We start from the raw sequence: 17850 nt of genomic DNA, 5'->3' as shown, positions 1-17850 counted from the left end.
TAAAAAAGTATTCACAGGTGTCTTGTGCTGGACGACTTCCCCAACATCACAAAATATTTGACCTCCTAAAGTCACACACACAGACTCTAAGAATTGCAGATATTCCGGTATGCCCACCAGCACCACCACCACGTTAAATAAATACGAAAAGGCTGGAGAACGATCTGCTTTGGAGTTTGTTCTTTCGGGCAGACATCCCGCTGGAGGAATAGGGCGACATTTACACGTCTCCGCTCCGCTGCCACACGAAGGAACCAGAAACGACCACAGACGGTATGCCAACCGATCGAATTATCTCTACGTTGTCAAACGCGACAGGGAACATCGCCTGCTAGTGCTTGAGGATACTGCCGTAAAGAGGAGGAGCAGCAGATATAAAGCATGTAACAGTTTGAAGAACTCCTAGCTTTGAAATACAACGAGCTTGCCGCCAAAGCCAAAGAGGCTGTGATATGTACCTTGGGTAACTGGTGTGAACGTGAATTATAGGCATGTTATTTAATTCATGGAAAACTACCTTGCTGTTCGGCATAGCTGCAAACTTAGTATTTCAGAGAAGAAAGAAAACGCCGGATGCACTAATGATACTTGATAAGCAATAAGTAAACGTATTGTCGAAAAAAGTGATCCTTTTTTTGAAGATGTCATGAACAAACTTTCGTATAGATTGCAAATTAAAAATCAATCTTTAAAAAGCTATACAATAATGAACTTGCACGGTTCAATTCATGCAATTTCAATAAATAACCGTATAAACTCTGCAGTGAACAGACCCTGACAACGTTGCATAATGCGCCGACAGATCAAGGTCTATGCTGCTGAGTGTACTGATTAATTCCAACAAACTTCATATTCCCAGATTCGCCGGCCCATTCTGCGATGGCAGATTTGGTCTGTGTAGTTTGTAGTTGGACTCGTATACGGTACTGAAAGTGTGTTCCTAACTCGATACGGAAAAAAGTCAATTTGAACGTTATTAATCGCCCTATAGTCTTTGATAATGAAGTTGCGACTTGTATCCGCTGCAGGGCTTTTTTTCGTCATGCAACATATATCAGCTACATGACTTTATTTCGTGATGTAACGTACCTCTTCTATGGAATTTGTAACAGGATTGAAACCGAATGGACGCCTTTGTGGAATGATAACGCACCACAATGTGAGGTATGAACGTTTATGAATAAATGTTCACTACTACACGTATGCAAAGTTACTCGCACACCCACCCACTACATATATTACACTACTAAGCTGAACATGTTACGAATACACGTATGTGTAATACACGTATGTGTAACACACGTATGTGTAACACACGTATGTGTAATACACGTATGTGTAATACACGTATGTGTAACAAGAATACGAGCGGTTCTCACATTCACAATGTGCACAATGAAAAGAATATTTACGGAATTATACGAGACAAAGGAATAGACACGAGTATGAATCACATAATCGTATGACGCAAAAATAAAATATGCATGGTTCACACAACCATACGATGGCAGTAGAAAAACCATGCATGGTTCACACAACCATACGATGACAGTAGAAAAACCATGCATGGTTCACACAACCATACGATGACAGTAGAAAAACCATGCATGGTTCACACAACCATACGATGACAGTAGAAAAACCATGCATGGTTCACACAACCATACGATGACTGTAGAAAAATCATGCATGGTTCACACAACCATACGATGACTAGAAAAATCATGCATGGTTCACACAACCATACGATGACAATAGAAAAACATGCATGGTTCACACAATCACATGCCACAAAATAAATTGAGTGTAGTTACAAAAAACCACGTGTTACAAAGCAAGTTAAGTATGGTTGAAATAAACACCTGCTGCAAAGCAAATAAAATATGGTTCACAACCACGTGTCCTTGCATACATTAACACAACGTAATAGACCTTATCGAGGAGTTGAGAATTCACGTCATAATTCCTCGTCCTTTTCCAGAATTATACGTCCACATTCAACAATTCCCACATGAAGCAGATTCACTGTCGGTTGAAATCGCTTCACTGCCACACTACGGATACTAGCCTAACCATCCAGGTTCTTCTAGCCGATCTATCCGTCTATCCATCCATCCATATAGTCAGTTACGACAGCTATAAATAAAACAATCTGGTGATAACAAGGAATAAACAATATTACATAGGAGAAATCCATAAATATATGTTACTAAATTGTTTTATGTCAAATAAAGCCCTTAGCGATAAATTGTAACATACCGACTCTTTTACTAGCGTATTAAACCCGCAGAAAAACAAATAAAGGCAGTAAATTGAAGAAAGGCATTTAGACTGTCAAAACTCGCTTACAAACTGATTTGTATAAGATTTACCACTTACCCACCGGCTGTAGTTCGAAGTAAGGGTGTTAACAATCTCTGACAAGATCCAAGCGATCAATGTATCGCATATAACAATAAGCCTCCTATAAAAGCATGAGAAAAAAATGCACACGACCAAGGCTGAAGTACCCGTGCATACCGTGCTATACGAGAATCTCGCCGCGAGCGACCTACGACGAGATGAATGTATTGTTCAGTCATACAAAACAAAAAGCAAACGAACCACCCTAGGTAACGCTGTATGAGTCAATGAAGTCAATAAACCAAATTGTTTTGAATGCATACCAAATTATTTGCTTGCCCTATTCCGTGAAAGAATTGTGTCTTGATATCACACCTAGTCGTTATGTCGTGATATAACACGCATCCCTTGTACAACACTGTCATTATATAAGGCATATATTCATTGTACGATATTGTAACATGTAAAATACATTTATTTCCCTTGCATTATATTTTGTCGTGATGTAACACATTCCTTGTATGACACTATGTCCTGATGTAACGTAATATACCTTGTATAACATTCTGTGATATGTCATATATAACTGTTGTAAAACACCGTCTTGATATAACACATATCCCTTGTATGACATTCTGTGATATGTCATATATATCCGTTGTAAAACACCGTCTTGATATAACGCGTATTCCTTGTATGACATTATGTCACAATATAACGTGTATATCATTTGCATGATAGTATGTCGTGATACATGTGTAATATACAAAATTATTTAATGTCATACTAATACCATGTGATTGCAAATACAATGCTCTTTAAGTTTTTACCGATCTAGCTGTAAATACCAAATTGTCTTTTCAATTTCTTTAGCATGTATCAAGAATTCCATGGACTGAAGCAGACAGGGAAAATGAACAAAAAAGTCTTGAAGAAAATGTTAGAACCCCGTTGTTCTTATCCAGACGTCAACCTGCTAGACCATACCTCGAGGATATGGGGATTCCATTTATATCATTATTGTAAGTAATTAAAGAATTAAAGGCCTTAGATAATCTCTCTCTCTCTCTCTCTCTCTCTCTCTCTCTCTCTCAGTGTGTGTTTAAGTATGGTGAAGTAGGTTGCCGTTCGATTTCATCAGAACGACTACTGTCACCACAGTTGTTAAAGAGCGCTCTTTTCAGAAAGTTCTTATTTTTCATGCATGTATTCTTTGTACGATTTTATAACCAACAAAATATACATGATGTTACAATGAAAACGTATTGCACATTGTGTGATCAGTTAACGTATTTATTACAACTACATGGTCTTAAACTAAGTAATAGAAAAGAGCGAAAACCAACACGTTTTCCAAAATTCAACAAATGATTTATTTCCCTCGAATACAGAATGAAACCTTTGAAAGAACTTTACAATATTACGAATTAAATCCCAAATATTCCAAAGGTTTTATCACCAGTCCTAATGAATAAAGTTCTATTTAAATTCCAGTGGTGTTCGAATTAAGGTCCAGCTCTGAATGTATCGATATGCCAGTGGTCTTGAATGTACTAATGTACCAGTAACCTGAAGTGTGATGATGTATTAAGAGTCTTTGAATTATTCACAGTAGTACCGCTCCGGTGGCCTAGTGGTTAGAGCGTCCGCCTCGGATGCGGGAGGTCGTGGGTTCGATCCCCGACCGAGTCATACCAAAGACTTACAAAAATGGTACTAACAGCTGCCTCGCTTGGCGCTCAGCATTAAGAGGTTAGTGTTAGGACTGGTCGGCCTGGTGTCAGGATAATGTGACTGGGTTGGACATCATGCTACATGTCTGCGGCATTATGCCCAGTGCTAGGCATCACTATAAACTGTCACACTGCAAACGCACTAGCCACTAGGCTACCTGAGCGGTCACATACATACATACATACATACATACACACATACATACATACATGCATGCATAATTGTATCTAACTTTCATAAGTTTTATTCATGGCTGTAATTTGGACAGAATATCTTTAGATAGATTTGCCCACGTGACCTGAATCTGTAAAGAACATACTATTGTATAGGATTCTTACGTATGCGTTGACAATTATTGATAATAATCCTAATAATAAGACTTAAATGGCGCCTATGGCTTCGTTTCTCAGTGGCTGGTGGGGTTTAGACGTTTTTAGAAGTATTCTGTAACTTTTCATTGGCTGGGCTATGTCACATGAATAGGCAGATTCGACGAAAAATGAGTAGTGTATTCTGTCACGCGGGGTCTATTACGAAATACAGTCGCAGTAGACAGTGTATATAAAGTGAGAATTGACCAATCAGCTTCATTCGTTTTGGTTTTATTCACATTTCTGGTGTTCGTGTTGTAAGTATGCAGACGTTTTTTTATGTTGTACTTATATTTATTTGAGAGGTAAAGCATTTGTTTGGACTGTACACTGGATATAGAAAGTGCTCATTATTTTGACTATACTACTATTCGAAGGAATTCTGGACAATGCCATCTTCACAACATCAATATTCTTGGAAGACCAGTACATTTCAGGTTTTGAAATTTGTAATGAGCATTTTATTAATTTAGGACTTTCATGGACCATTATAAGACAAACGTGGCTGCGGACATACATAGTTGAAAATAAATGTTCAAACATGTTCATTACATGAATTTAAAAATTCTGCTTTTCTTTTTAGAGCTAAAATAAATTAAAAAATATGTAAACAAAAATTAAATAGATGAATCTTAACATCCATCCAAATCCTCGATTTAGTGTTGAAATAATACTTTACTACAATTTATTTCTTCGGTTCAGTGCGTAGTACATGGACCCAGATACAGTTTATCTTACATTGATTAATAACATTATGCTATTTTTATTGGGGAATTCCTATATTTATCTGGGAATGTATAAGAGGGTACCTCGTTAAGCTTATCAATTATGCCACCCACTCGGTCTCATTAAACGCATCAGTTATGCCACAGATTCCGGTCTCGTTAAACCTATCAATTATGCCAGCGATTCGGTCTCGTTAAATCTAAGGATTATGCCAACGATTCGATCTTGATAAATCTAAAGGTTATGCCACCGATTCGGTCTCGTTAAACCTATCAATTATTCTACCGAGTCTGCCTCGTTAAACGTATCAGTTATGACACCGATTTGGTCTGGTTAAACCTATAAATTATGCCACCGATTGGGTCGCGTTAAATCTATCAATTATGTCACCGATTCGGTCTCGTTAAACTTATCAATTGTGCCAGCGATTCGGTGAGGTTAAACATATCAATTATGTCACCGAATCGGTCTCGTTAAACGTATCACTTATGCCACAGATTCCGTTCTCGTTAAATCTGTCAATTATGCCACCGATCAGGTGTCGTTAAGCCTATCTATTATGCCACCGATTCTGTCTATTTAAACATATCAATTATGCCACGATTTGGTCTGGTTAAACATATCCATTATGGCGCCGGTCTCATTAAAGCTATAGATTATGCCACCGATTCGGTCTCGTTAAACTTATCAGTTATCGAACTTGATTCCGGTCTCGTTAAATGTATCAGTTATGCCACCGATTCGGTCTCGTTAAATCTAATGATTATGCTACCGATTCGGTCTCGTTAAATCTAATGATTATGCCACCAATTCGGTCTCGTTAAACATATCAATCATGCCACCGATTCGGTCAGTCGGATCACTTTCGTGTTGCTAGTATTCAACGCCTTTCAAGGTAAGAGAGCCAAGCTTGAATATAAAAATCGAATTCCATTTATCTATTTATCTAAAACTATTTCAGCCAAGCATTTTGCATGCAGATGAAAAATGCGATATGCAAATTCCATTGAATACATTGTTGCATTCTGAAAAAGTCACACAATTTCATAGATGCCCAAACGGGAGCAAAGGGTTTCATTTCTAAACATGTTTCCGTCCCAAATAATTATGTGGGCGGCCCTCTACTATTTTATTTATCTCAGAACTGTTATTATTTAGGACTTGAATAGTTCGATTTAATTATTTATCTCTCGTTGTGAAGGATCGTTGTATAAATTTGTATTATTAAAGTACCGACTTATTGATTGACTGGTTTACCGATTCATTTTTTTATAGCTTGATTTGCTACAAGATTAAAAAAGGTCTTTATTGCCAGGCAGCTCACTTTCCAAAAACTGAATACGCCGGGTACAATCTGGAGACCAATAAATTTTTCCCAATAATGATTTGTTTTTCATTATGGTGGTCGTTATGGGGGACAGATATGAAAACAAATAGCTGTTTTTGATCAGTTAGACCGAATCAGATTAGCAAAGTGTTCGGAGCTATGTCACACTTGTATCGCTCGAAAATCATACATAAAGGTCAATCCAATTTCTATTTGGTCTAACATTATGACAAGATAATGACAATTTTATTCACTTTGTGCGAGTTTATATTTCCAAGACACCATCACCCCCACCTCCACATGATTCGACGTTTTACGACTTGAAATCTTCCACTTTCGCTCTTCAATCAGCTGATTGAGATCCAGTCTGCATATGCAGGTTAAACATACATACATACATACATACATACATACATACATACATACATACATACATACATACATACATACATACATACATACATAAGTAGTATAAGGGGTGCCCCTTATACTACTTACATACATACGTACGTACATACACATACGTATGTACGTATATATATATATATATATATATATATATATATATATATATATATATATATATATATATATATATATATATATATATATATATATATATATATATATATATATATATATATATATATATATATATATATATATATATATATATATAGAGAGAGAGAGAGAGAGAGAGAGAGAGAGAGAGAGAGAGATTTTCATCGACATTGATTTGGAAAGATAGAAGCTGAGTGCCATTGTTTTGAACGATTGTCATTAGCATTAATCGTAAATAGGGATGGACGGATACCCGGACCAACCATCTGGATCCGGCCGGGTTATGCACTACCGGAAATGACCTGTTCAGCCTCGTTTTGAGATAAAATTTTATCCTGCTGGGTAGGCTTTCCCAGCTCCCCAACCACCGTCTTCGGGTATCGGTAATCACATTTTTATTTCTCCTTCCCCCGAAAAATAAAACAATGTTATTTTATGGTTGACTAAAATGGGAAAGAGAGGGGACTGGGGAAATCGAACAAAAAAGGAGTGAATAAAATCCAAACAGGCAGTATCCTTCAACGACGTAAGGAACAACAACCAAACTAATAATAATAATAATAATAATAATAATAATAATAATAATGACGATAACAATACTAATTTTATTGCAAAGAACATTTACATTGCAATGCAAAGTAATACTCATTTTTCGGAGTATTTAAAGGTCTTTGATTTAGAGAGGTAAATTGTGGTCTCTCTCTAATTCAATGTGTAAAGTATAGGCAGATTTCTTTGTTTTCAAAAGTTATTTTTGTTAACGATATTGTCAGTTATTTCTATATCCAAATACACCTTATAGGTAAAATGAGATGAAAATTCCTGTATAAATGATCTCCAGTTTTCCAATTTTGAATGAACTAGTCAGTTCGACGTTGTTTAGTGAAAGATTAGAAAATCTCTCTGGTCACAACAGCTTGATTGACCTCCTCCAGAACAAGACTGTTTAATAAATTCCAGACTAACAATGCCAAGTTGTTATTTCCAGGACGGAAAGTAAGTAAGCATTAGGTTTTATATATATGACAGATATATATTTTATATTATCTACAGAGATGAGCTTGGTCCAGTGTTGCAGGATGCGGTAATATATATTCATCAGTAAAGGTACCATTCCTGCTTCACCATATATAAAATCAAACACGACTTCTTTCATAAAAATTTAACTGCAACCGTTCAACACCCTTTTCTTGAATGCATTCAGTTGATTGTGATTCATAGTTAACAATTGTGAATTAGTGTCTAAAAAGTTCACACTTTTCCTTTGGGGGCAAATTTGTATGAATATGTGTCAACTTCTAACAATGCCTTTGAAGCTTTTGTGTGTGTTTGTGTTAAATTTTTAATGTAGCGTTAACAATTTTAGCCATATCGCTACGATGTCTGCAGTATGGCAGTTGATAGTGATGTCTAGCACAAGGGCATCATGTCGCATCCAGTCACATTATCCTGACACCAGGTCAACCATTAATAACACTAATCTCTTAATGCTGAGCGCCAAGCGAGGTAGCTGCGAGTACCATTTGTACAAGTCTTTTTTATGACTCGGTTTGGGTTCAAATTCGCGACATCCACATCCGAGGCGGAAGCTCTAACCACTTAGGCCACTGGAGCGGTCTTTGGAGCATGTTTACTTAATACTTGCTGAGCAAATGTCAAAGAACCCCGTGTTATAAAAACAATTCCAAGAAATACAAATGTATTAACAACCTCTGACTCTAGCCATTAAAGATGAATAAATGATCACCTGCAATTCTTCTACCTCGGGGTAAACCATAATTTTGGTTTTGTTTGTATTGTCTTTGAGGCTCTGCTTGTTCCCACATGTACTCAGAGCACGTAAGCCATTTCGCAGACCCTGTTTTGACTCAGAAAATATAACTAGATCATCTCCATGCAAAACCTTAGATAGCTTGAATATACCTATGTCAGCACCTTGAACACTAATGTTAAATTTTTCAATATCATTTATAAACTTTGGAAATTAAAAGTCTAAACACGCTCTCCTTGGCGCACGCCACTTCAGCATACACATCCTTTGACAAAGTATTACTGAACATCAATCTTCTTTTGATATTTTCATACATAGAATGTTCAATATTAAATATTTATTTATTGTTCCTAACTGAAGTAATTGGTACCATAATTATCCATGATAATGGAATCAAACGCTTTAGCAAAATCAGAAAAGCACAAACAAATTCTTTTTCCTGAATTTATGTAATGTCATCAACCCATGTAATGTAAAGAATTGATCTCGCACTACATATGGATACTAAATCTTGGTCGGCTGCTTAACTTTAGCAGCAAGCACCACATCAAGAAATATGTATGTATATGTATTTAGCACTCAAGAATTACTGACTAGCCACGACTTTAACTGCAGCGATATCAGTGAAAAACCACAGCACACCATCATGCTAGAGCTTGGTAAAAACAGTATCAAATTTTCTGCAGTGAAGAGAAAGATGAAGGCCCCCTGAATCATCTACGCGGATTTTGAATGTCCGAATGTGGCCGTGGACAAAGGCACAGAGGCTGACCAGACAGTGCAAGTGGCAGAACAAATTCCATGCGGGTTTTGGTGCGTCGTAGTTCGAGGCGATGGCAAGTAGAGCCACCGGTTCTTTACCACGCCCAGAGTGCCGACGCACCAGAAACAGTGGAGGTATTCCTCCAGTCAATGGAAGTCACAGCAAAGTGGATTCAAGAGCACCTCGGTTCACCAACATTTAAGACGGATGATAACAATCTCGAGTTTGCTGCAGCCACTCATTGATGGAAATGCTTTCAAAGAGCATCATCCCGTCCAGCGATTAAAGTAAAATTCATGGTTCCAAAGTTTATGATCACCGCCACAAAACACATGTAATCTGCAGATGAGAAGTTACCCCAACAAAACCGAAATTCTTGTAGTTCTTCATAATCTGCGTGGGTACGATGGCCACTTGATCATGCAAGCAGTAGCCACGGAATCATACCCACCGATCAGCAGCGTGATCATCAACAACATGGAAAAATACATGACGATTTGGCTGGGATAATTGCATTTCATCGATTCGATCCCGTTTAGGAACATAGCCCTAGAGAAGTTAGTGATCATTCTGACGACGGAGAACTTCAGGTTCACTCGTCGATACTGTCCTTCTAATAGGGGCCTGACCACGAAGAAAGGCGTGTATCCGTACGAGCGGACTGCGCACGGACGCGTTGTTGCTACAAGAGCGGAATTTTACTCCCATCACAATCAGAATCATGTTTGAAACCATGGAGAAACGGGATATAGAAGACAGAAATAAAATCACCGTCGAAATTTGGGTGCATAGTCTGTTACCGAACTGAAAGCCTGCCAAGGCAACCAGTCTATGCTTGAATGCAAATATAAATAAAAATGAGCTAGAATCTTTATAGGTAAAACGTACAATCATTAAATCGCTTGTTTAAATGTGTTATGTTTGTATGTATAGCGGATACGACGCTATGTGATGCACACAAATAATAATTTACTGCAGTGAAGAGAAATCAAACGTTCTATTGGCCAAAAATCATAAGTTCTGTTTGTAAATATTCCAGATCTTCTCACACTTGTCAAATGGTCCAATCAAAAGATACCTAAGGCTCATCTGCGTCCTACTGCTGCATTTGACGAACCATGTAGCAGAATAATGATAGACTATGCCGGTCTCATACCTTAGATCGTGTCAGGCAACCAATACTTGTTGACCAAAATGTGTGCGTCCACACGATTTCCAGAGGATAATCCTTTAATTAATATTAATACTAACACACTAGTAAAAGCTTTAATAAAACTTTTATTCAATTTTGGCCTTTTCAAATCTGTACAATATTATCAAGGGTCAAATCTTATGTCTGGAATATTTCAGCAAGTTATGCATGAATTAAGAATCCAGCAATGCAAGTCTTCATCCCATCACCCTAAAAGCCAGACGTCTTTAGAAAGATTCATTAAAATTTGACAAATGTAATTTAGTCATACCGTTCTGATTCCGGAAAATATTTGGACGAATGCATTGATGTACTGTTGTTTGCTTTTCGAAAATCACTTCAAGAATTTTTAGGATATATTCCCTTTGTGTTAGTTTTCGAACACACTGTCCCTTTGTGTTAGTTTTCGAACACACTGTCCCTTTGTGTTAGTTTTCGAACACACTTTCCCTTTGTGCTAGTTTTCGAACACACTGTCCCTTTGTGCTAGTTTTCGAACACACTGTCCCTTTGTGCTAGTTTTCGAACACACTGTCCCTTTGTACTAGTTTTCGAACACACTGTCCCTTTGTGCTAGTTTTCTAACACACTGTCCCTTTGTGCTAGTTTTCGAACATATGGTCCCTTTGTGCTAGTTTTCGAACACGCTGTCCGTTTGTTATTGAAGGTGTTAACAAAGAAACTTCTTTCAAATGAAGACACATACATTAATCTTCTCGAATATGTTTCTAATTTTAAATATAAATTGTCACAGGCTTGTGAAGTTGCAAAAGCTAATCTGCACCCTACTCAGTCAAAAATGAAATAAAGGTACAATAAAAATACAAACGTAAAGGAGTTTTCAGTCTGGTGTTAGTTAGAGTTCTGTCTCTCTTACCCTTACTACAAAACCTCTTCAGGCTAAGTACTGTGGTCCTTTTTACAGTTAAAAGGAAAGCAAGTGATTTAAACTACGTTATTTAATACACGTGGGAGGCGAAAACAAAAACAACTTTGCCATATACTATGTCAAAAGGGTATGTTGATACAGATATACAGAAATACGATCGGACTGTAGTGACTTTGGATTTCCAATCATCAGAATTCAGAAATTGTGAATAATCTGGACCAGAAACTTTGACATCTTCCTCAACAAAAATAAAGAACGAACCAAAACAGCTGTTACTTCATTATGAGCACTTGTTTTCTGATGTTCCAATACGAACAAATAAAATATATCACAACTCTAAAATTGCAGATTCCTAACATGTAAAACAGCCTGTGTACATGATGAAACTTCTCAAACAGGAAAACTGGAGAATTATTTTTGATAGAATCGAGCAAAATGTAACTGCAGTTAACCATATATACTTTGTACTGATGCCATATAATACCTTCCGAATATGCGCCGACTAGGGAAAGGGAAGTAGTATGACTAAAACAGATTAATTTCCATTGCCAAGAATCAAAGACTGCATTGACAAAATTGTAAATGCAAAATATGTCACCAGGTTTGACTTCTGAAAGGATTCTAGCAAATTTCACTGACTAAAGGGCAAAGGAAATTTTGGCATTCTTAACTCCAGATGGACTTTATCAATATGAAGTGATGCCGTTTGGGATGAAAGGATTGCTATGTACTTTTCAACGTTTAATGAACATGATTATGCTGACACTTACACTGATGGTGTCATCATCTACAATGAAATCTGGAAAGACCATTTGAGGACGATTCGAATATTGTTGACAGATTCACTGACAATTCATTTTGCAAAGTGAGTTTTGTTGTGCTTGTGTTACATTTCTAGGACATATCGTGGGACATGGGCAAGTTAAACCTATATATGCTAAGGTCAAGGCTATCTATGAATTCCCGTGCCTATCAGTAAAATGCAGCTGATGTGATTTTGTGGTATGGCTGGATACTATCGGAAATTTTGTTGCAATTTTTACATAATTGATTAACCCCAGACTAATTTATTGAGAGAGATAACCAAGTTTCATTGGAATGAAAAATGTCAGGAGGCTTTTGATCAGTTAAAAGCCATACTTACCAGTGCACCAGTGTTTTCAATTCCACATTTCCGTCAATCATTCAAATTGTCTATTTATGCAAGTGATGTTGGGGTTGGAGCAGTGTTGATTTAAGCAGACAAAATATATCATCCAGTGTGATATTGTTCTAAAAGAATTATATAAGAACCATCAAATTATGCCAGAATCAAGAAGGAATGCTTGCCTTTGATATTTGGCTTTGATATTTGGCTTAGCGACACTAACGTCTTTATTAGTTTAGCTTTTCTCCAGTTAATGTATTCATTGTCTTATTTTATATACTCATGTTGTTTACGGGAAAAAATAATTTATTCCAGCGATATTATCTGGGCAGAAATCATTTGTATTGTTGTATTCAGATTTAGATTTAGGTGAAATTATGTATTATTCACTGGAATTATAAATTGCCATATAATAATACTCTTGGACAGTGTCATTAATTTGGAGTTAATTGAAACAAGATACTTATTGGATTGTATTACTGTGATTCAACAAATGACTGCACATCATTACAATTCGTGCTATTGGCACATAAGGGCTTATGTTAGAAAATCGATGATAATTTGGATCCTAATTCGAATTGTTCTTAACATTTCCACTTTGTATTCTAGAGGGATGAATTATTTGTTGAATTTTGCAAAACTTGTTTGGTATCGCTCTTTTCCACTACTAATTTTAAGACCATATATATATATATATATATATATATATATATATATATATATATATATATATATATATATATATATATATATATATATATATATATATATATAACTGTGAATAATGTAATTATGTTTCACAAATAATCACACGGTTATTTGTATGCCACATTGATCTTTGACATGCTTCACTTGCTGTTTTGTTCATACCATGAACAGGAGTAAACGCCAAAGTAATCAAAGCCAAATGTAAACACTCTAAGGAAATCAAGAATAATCCTGCGTGTGAGACGGTGTGCGTCATCAGGTCTTAACAAAGATAAATAAAAGCTAACAGAAACAAGAAATTTACAGTAGTTACACTTCGAATGAATGCCAACAGAAACAATAAATTCTCAGCCATTCATTTTGCAACAAATATATGCCAATTTACTTGGTCTGGTATTCATAAAATGTTTCAGTTAAAAGACAGACGTTTACTCATAAATCATAGGTACACCCCAGCCAATCTTTTAAAATGTGCAGGAATATGTGATAGGCGCATTGTAAATAAAGCGAAAATGAAATTTTCTTTTATAGGTTTGCATCTCTTGGATCTCAAAGATTCGTGTAAAATTCTCATCTTTGAAAGCTACATTAATTCCAATGCCAGGTTTTGCATTCCGTTCTTACAGGCTATTAACTATATAATATTAAATACAATGCACATACAACAGCTGCCAAAAATAACAAAGTTAAAGTAGATAGTAAATTATGGTAAACAACATTGGTGTACACCGTATTATTTAAGTAGAAAACTAATGTATTGGCATTTCTGATTATCTCGATGTATTACCTCAGGGAATTATCTCAGATTTTGCAATCTCGTTCTGGCTATAAATCAGTTCGTGTTTAAAGTCGTATTTCGCGCCACGAAAAATTAAAAGTAGAATGTAACAGGCGTTATTCCAAATGGAACATAATCCTTGATTTAATTTTTCGCCACTTCTTTTCTTATTAATAACATCAGCAGTAATGTATTCGAATTATTAAAGATGATAAACATCAATATCATTCTCAAAATCATGAAGCAGTCCGGTTGTGTCCAAGCAATGTACTAGGACAGCCAGGAGATGAACACGTGTCAAGTCATGATGAATGACCAAGGTGACACAGTGAATAGCCAGAAAGGTCAGTTTTGACGAAAGAAAGACTAGAAAGGATAAACTTGCTGGTCCTAGATTTAAACTGGTAAGACGATACCAGAGGCCGGTTGGCAGTAAAACCCTTTCCTTCTGATTGATTTTAATTCGTGTAGTGGAGGTACGTAATATTGGAACTATACAAAGCAATATTACTAATATTAGTACCCCTACTCTGTGGATGGGGTACTATAATGAGCATATATGTATCAATAAATCAATATATGTAATAACTACTACCGTATTCAGCCTTGTTTTTTTGTTGTGTGGCAAGTAAAGACATGACATCATTGTTTGGAAACGTAAACACTTCTAATAAATATAGCTACATTGAAGGTTTTGAATCACTTCGTAGCCTCGAGACCACATCGAGGCTACGACATCTTAGCTAAATAATGCATTGAACCCGACAAATGGGCGCGATGCGTCGTCGAAAACACGTACAGAGATTCTATACATTCATCACAATGGAGGATAATAGGTTTATGTCGTCTCATGAGCATGTGAAGAGTGACGCAACACAACAATTCATCTGGAAATAATTTGATATTGTTACGACTCTATGGTCACACACTTAAGTAACAGAAAAAAAGCAAAACTAAAAAGTTTTGTAAAACTTAGTAAACAATTTAATTATTCAAGTGATAAAAGAAAAATGTGAGGAACGTACAGTATAATGAAGTGAATCCAAATTTGTCCCTGTACAAGTATTTGAAATTCCTAAACAAATGAAATGTCCCATATAATTTCAATACTGGAAATGTATTGGTCCTCCAAGAACCGTGACGTTGTCAAGATGGCGTTGTCCAGAATTCTTTTGAATAATTTATAACAGTTCCAGAATAATATTATTTTTCAAATAATGAGAACTTTCTATCACCAGTGAACAGTCCAAACAAATGTTTTTTCTTCTCTAAAAATATCTAAGTACAACATAAAATACGTCTGCAGACTTACATCAGGAATACAAACGTGTGAATGACTCCGGAAATGGGAACGAAATTGAATGCTTAACTTTCTCCTTACATACGCCCTAAATTGCGACTGTATTTCGTAATGGACCCCATATGACAACATACACTATTGATTTACGACGTACTAAGTCACGACATACTATATTCGCATGACCTCACGTAAGCCACATCATTTTTCTCAAAACTTCCATAGTCACTGAGAAACTACACCATAGGCGCCATTTTAAGTCTTATTATTACGATTTTTTTTTGTTACTAATTGTCAACACGTACGTAAACAATTATTTATAGATTCATCGTGATTTGTGTTTTCAACAGAGGCAAACTATGCACACAATCCGCAACTAAAACTATTCTATACAGTTTACAACCATGAATACAAAATTACGAAAATTAAATAAAACCATATACCAGATGTTACAGAAATATAGATATACATAACAATATACGATTTGATATAAAATTCCCTGTAGAAATATAGGAGATCGTATAGATTATCATTTGGATCATTCCGTCGATTCAACGAGATTATACGAGATTTTCACAGTATCTACAGGACATAACCTAATGTACATTGCTTCTTTACTGTTCCATACAGAACTCTATAGCAGTTTATTTTCTACAGAAATTTAAATTGATAAATATATTATCAACATTGTTACTGGTTAACATTAGGTTTTCATCAGGGTTCTTTTGGGAACAATTCCTTCAGAAAATAACGCAAGTCTTTCCAGAGCTGGCTTGATGACTGCTTGAGTACAGAGTTAGATAATTTTTCGATGTTAAAGTATGTTGGGAAACAGATCGAAAAACTATTTTTTTGTCATTTTATCAAAAAAATATATTTGTTTTCAAAATTGGGTTAGATGACTGCACGCTTTCAGCTTAAAACTTCAATGTCTGCATTTTGTTCGATATATTTCTTGTTGAAATTCACACAATATCTTCAAACTCCAAAATTTGAGCTTTTCACAAACTTTTCAGCAGATATTTATTTGGAGGCGTATTAGCACTAATGACGCGACGTCAGCCTGACTTCTCAAGCTGTTGTCTGTTTTTAAATGAACTTTACTTTCATATATCTGCATGACTACAAAAACTACCTTGAAAACAAATCCTACCTTAAAAAGACCATTCTGAGTTGAAACTATGTCTTTTTTTACATAAATAGCCCATGGTTGTTGCCAACGTATTTTATTTAAAATCAGAAGTTTTCTCGATATGCTGCAGTTTTTATGGTCAGCCAAAAATGCGACCTTAGATAAATTAGCATATCTTTTAGGCGCTTTCAGACTTTCTGAATTCGTTTGAACTGATTCTCCCATGATGGCGTCATAAATATCGGTTAATGATTCCGCAATATTACAGTGGGAAAGACAGTTTGAGGTAAAGAAAGTTTGTGTACAATTACACATTCATTCGCATGGAAGCCAACGGGCAATTTAGCTTATTTGTTCCAGATGAAATCCATGAAAACCTCTACTTGTTAATCAGTAAAGTACGCATAATATTTTTGCACTTTATTAAGGAGAACGAAATGTTTGCACACATTGCATGTTGCCAGTTAACTACTAGCTTTTAATGTTTGCAAGCGATATTAATGTTCATGTGGTAGAGTTTTTCTTCAAATTTATCTGAAAGATCAAACTTAGATTTTTTATGAACAAACCTTTACTTACTTCATTGTTAGATTAAAATACGCAATATCTATCCAACAGTTGGAAAACTAAAATGATGGGAATATGCACTAATATGACATAAAGCATTAAAACTTATTAAGTACAACAACAAAAACAAATATAACAACAACAATAATAATAATAATAATAATAATAATAATAATAATAATAATAATAATAATATTAATGTATTGGATTATTCCTTGTTGAAGGTGGCTTTCGATGTCTAGAGGACAATCGGCAACTGTGTTATAGTCCGGAACGAGCGAATATTAAAATAAAATCTATAATTAATAGTTGGAATATATGGAGATCTGAGCAGAGATACAGAATAGAACAACACTACCCCCCCCCATATATAATATAACATTTTAATTAATTCTAAAAACGAAATAAAATTGTACAAGAGCAAATTGTAGGATGCACCACCACAAGGAAAATTAATTATCTCAAAGTTGTAAAATGCAATTAGCAGTTCCTTTCACGGCAAATTTCATGACGAAATCGAGTGAGTGTTTTGAACTTGAATTGT

The 17850-nt window shown here is 35.7% G+C and overlaps 1 protein-coding gene across 2 annotated transcripts in view; it reads left to right on the top strand.

Annotated features, from left to right (window-relative positions):
• The window catches only part of LOC149795672 (interstitial collagenase-like), a 157594-nt gene that overhangs the window by 93478 nt on the left and 46266 nt on the right, over positions 1–17850 (top strand). For both annotated transcript variants that reach the window (XM_089965511.1, XM_089965510.1), the window contains exon 3: positions 3217–3365. In XM_089965511.1, coding sequence (XP_089821637.1) covers positions 3217–3365 — 149 coding nt within the window. The remainder of the gene's footprint in view (positions 1–3216; positions 3366–17850) is intronic.

The sequence above is a fragment of the Sinohyriopsis cumingii genome, chromosome 7 (genome assembly GCF_028554795.1).
Source record: "Sinohyriopsis cumingii isolate HCF-2022 chromosome 7, ASM2855479v2, whole genome shotgun sequence".
NCBI lineage: Eukaryota > Metazoa > Mollusca > Bivalvia > Unionida > Unionidae > Sinohyriopsis > Sinohyriopsis cumingii.
This window is presented reverse-complemented; position numbering and strand designations above follow the sequence as displayed.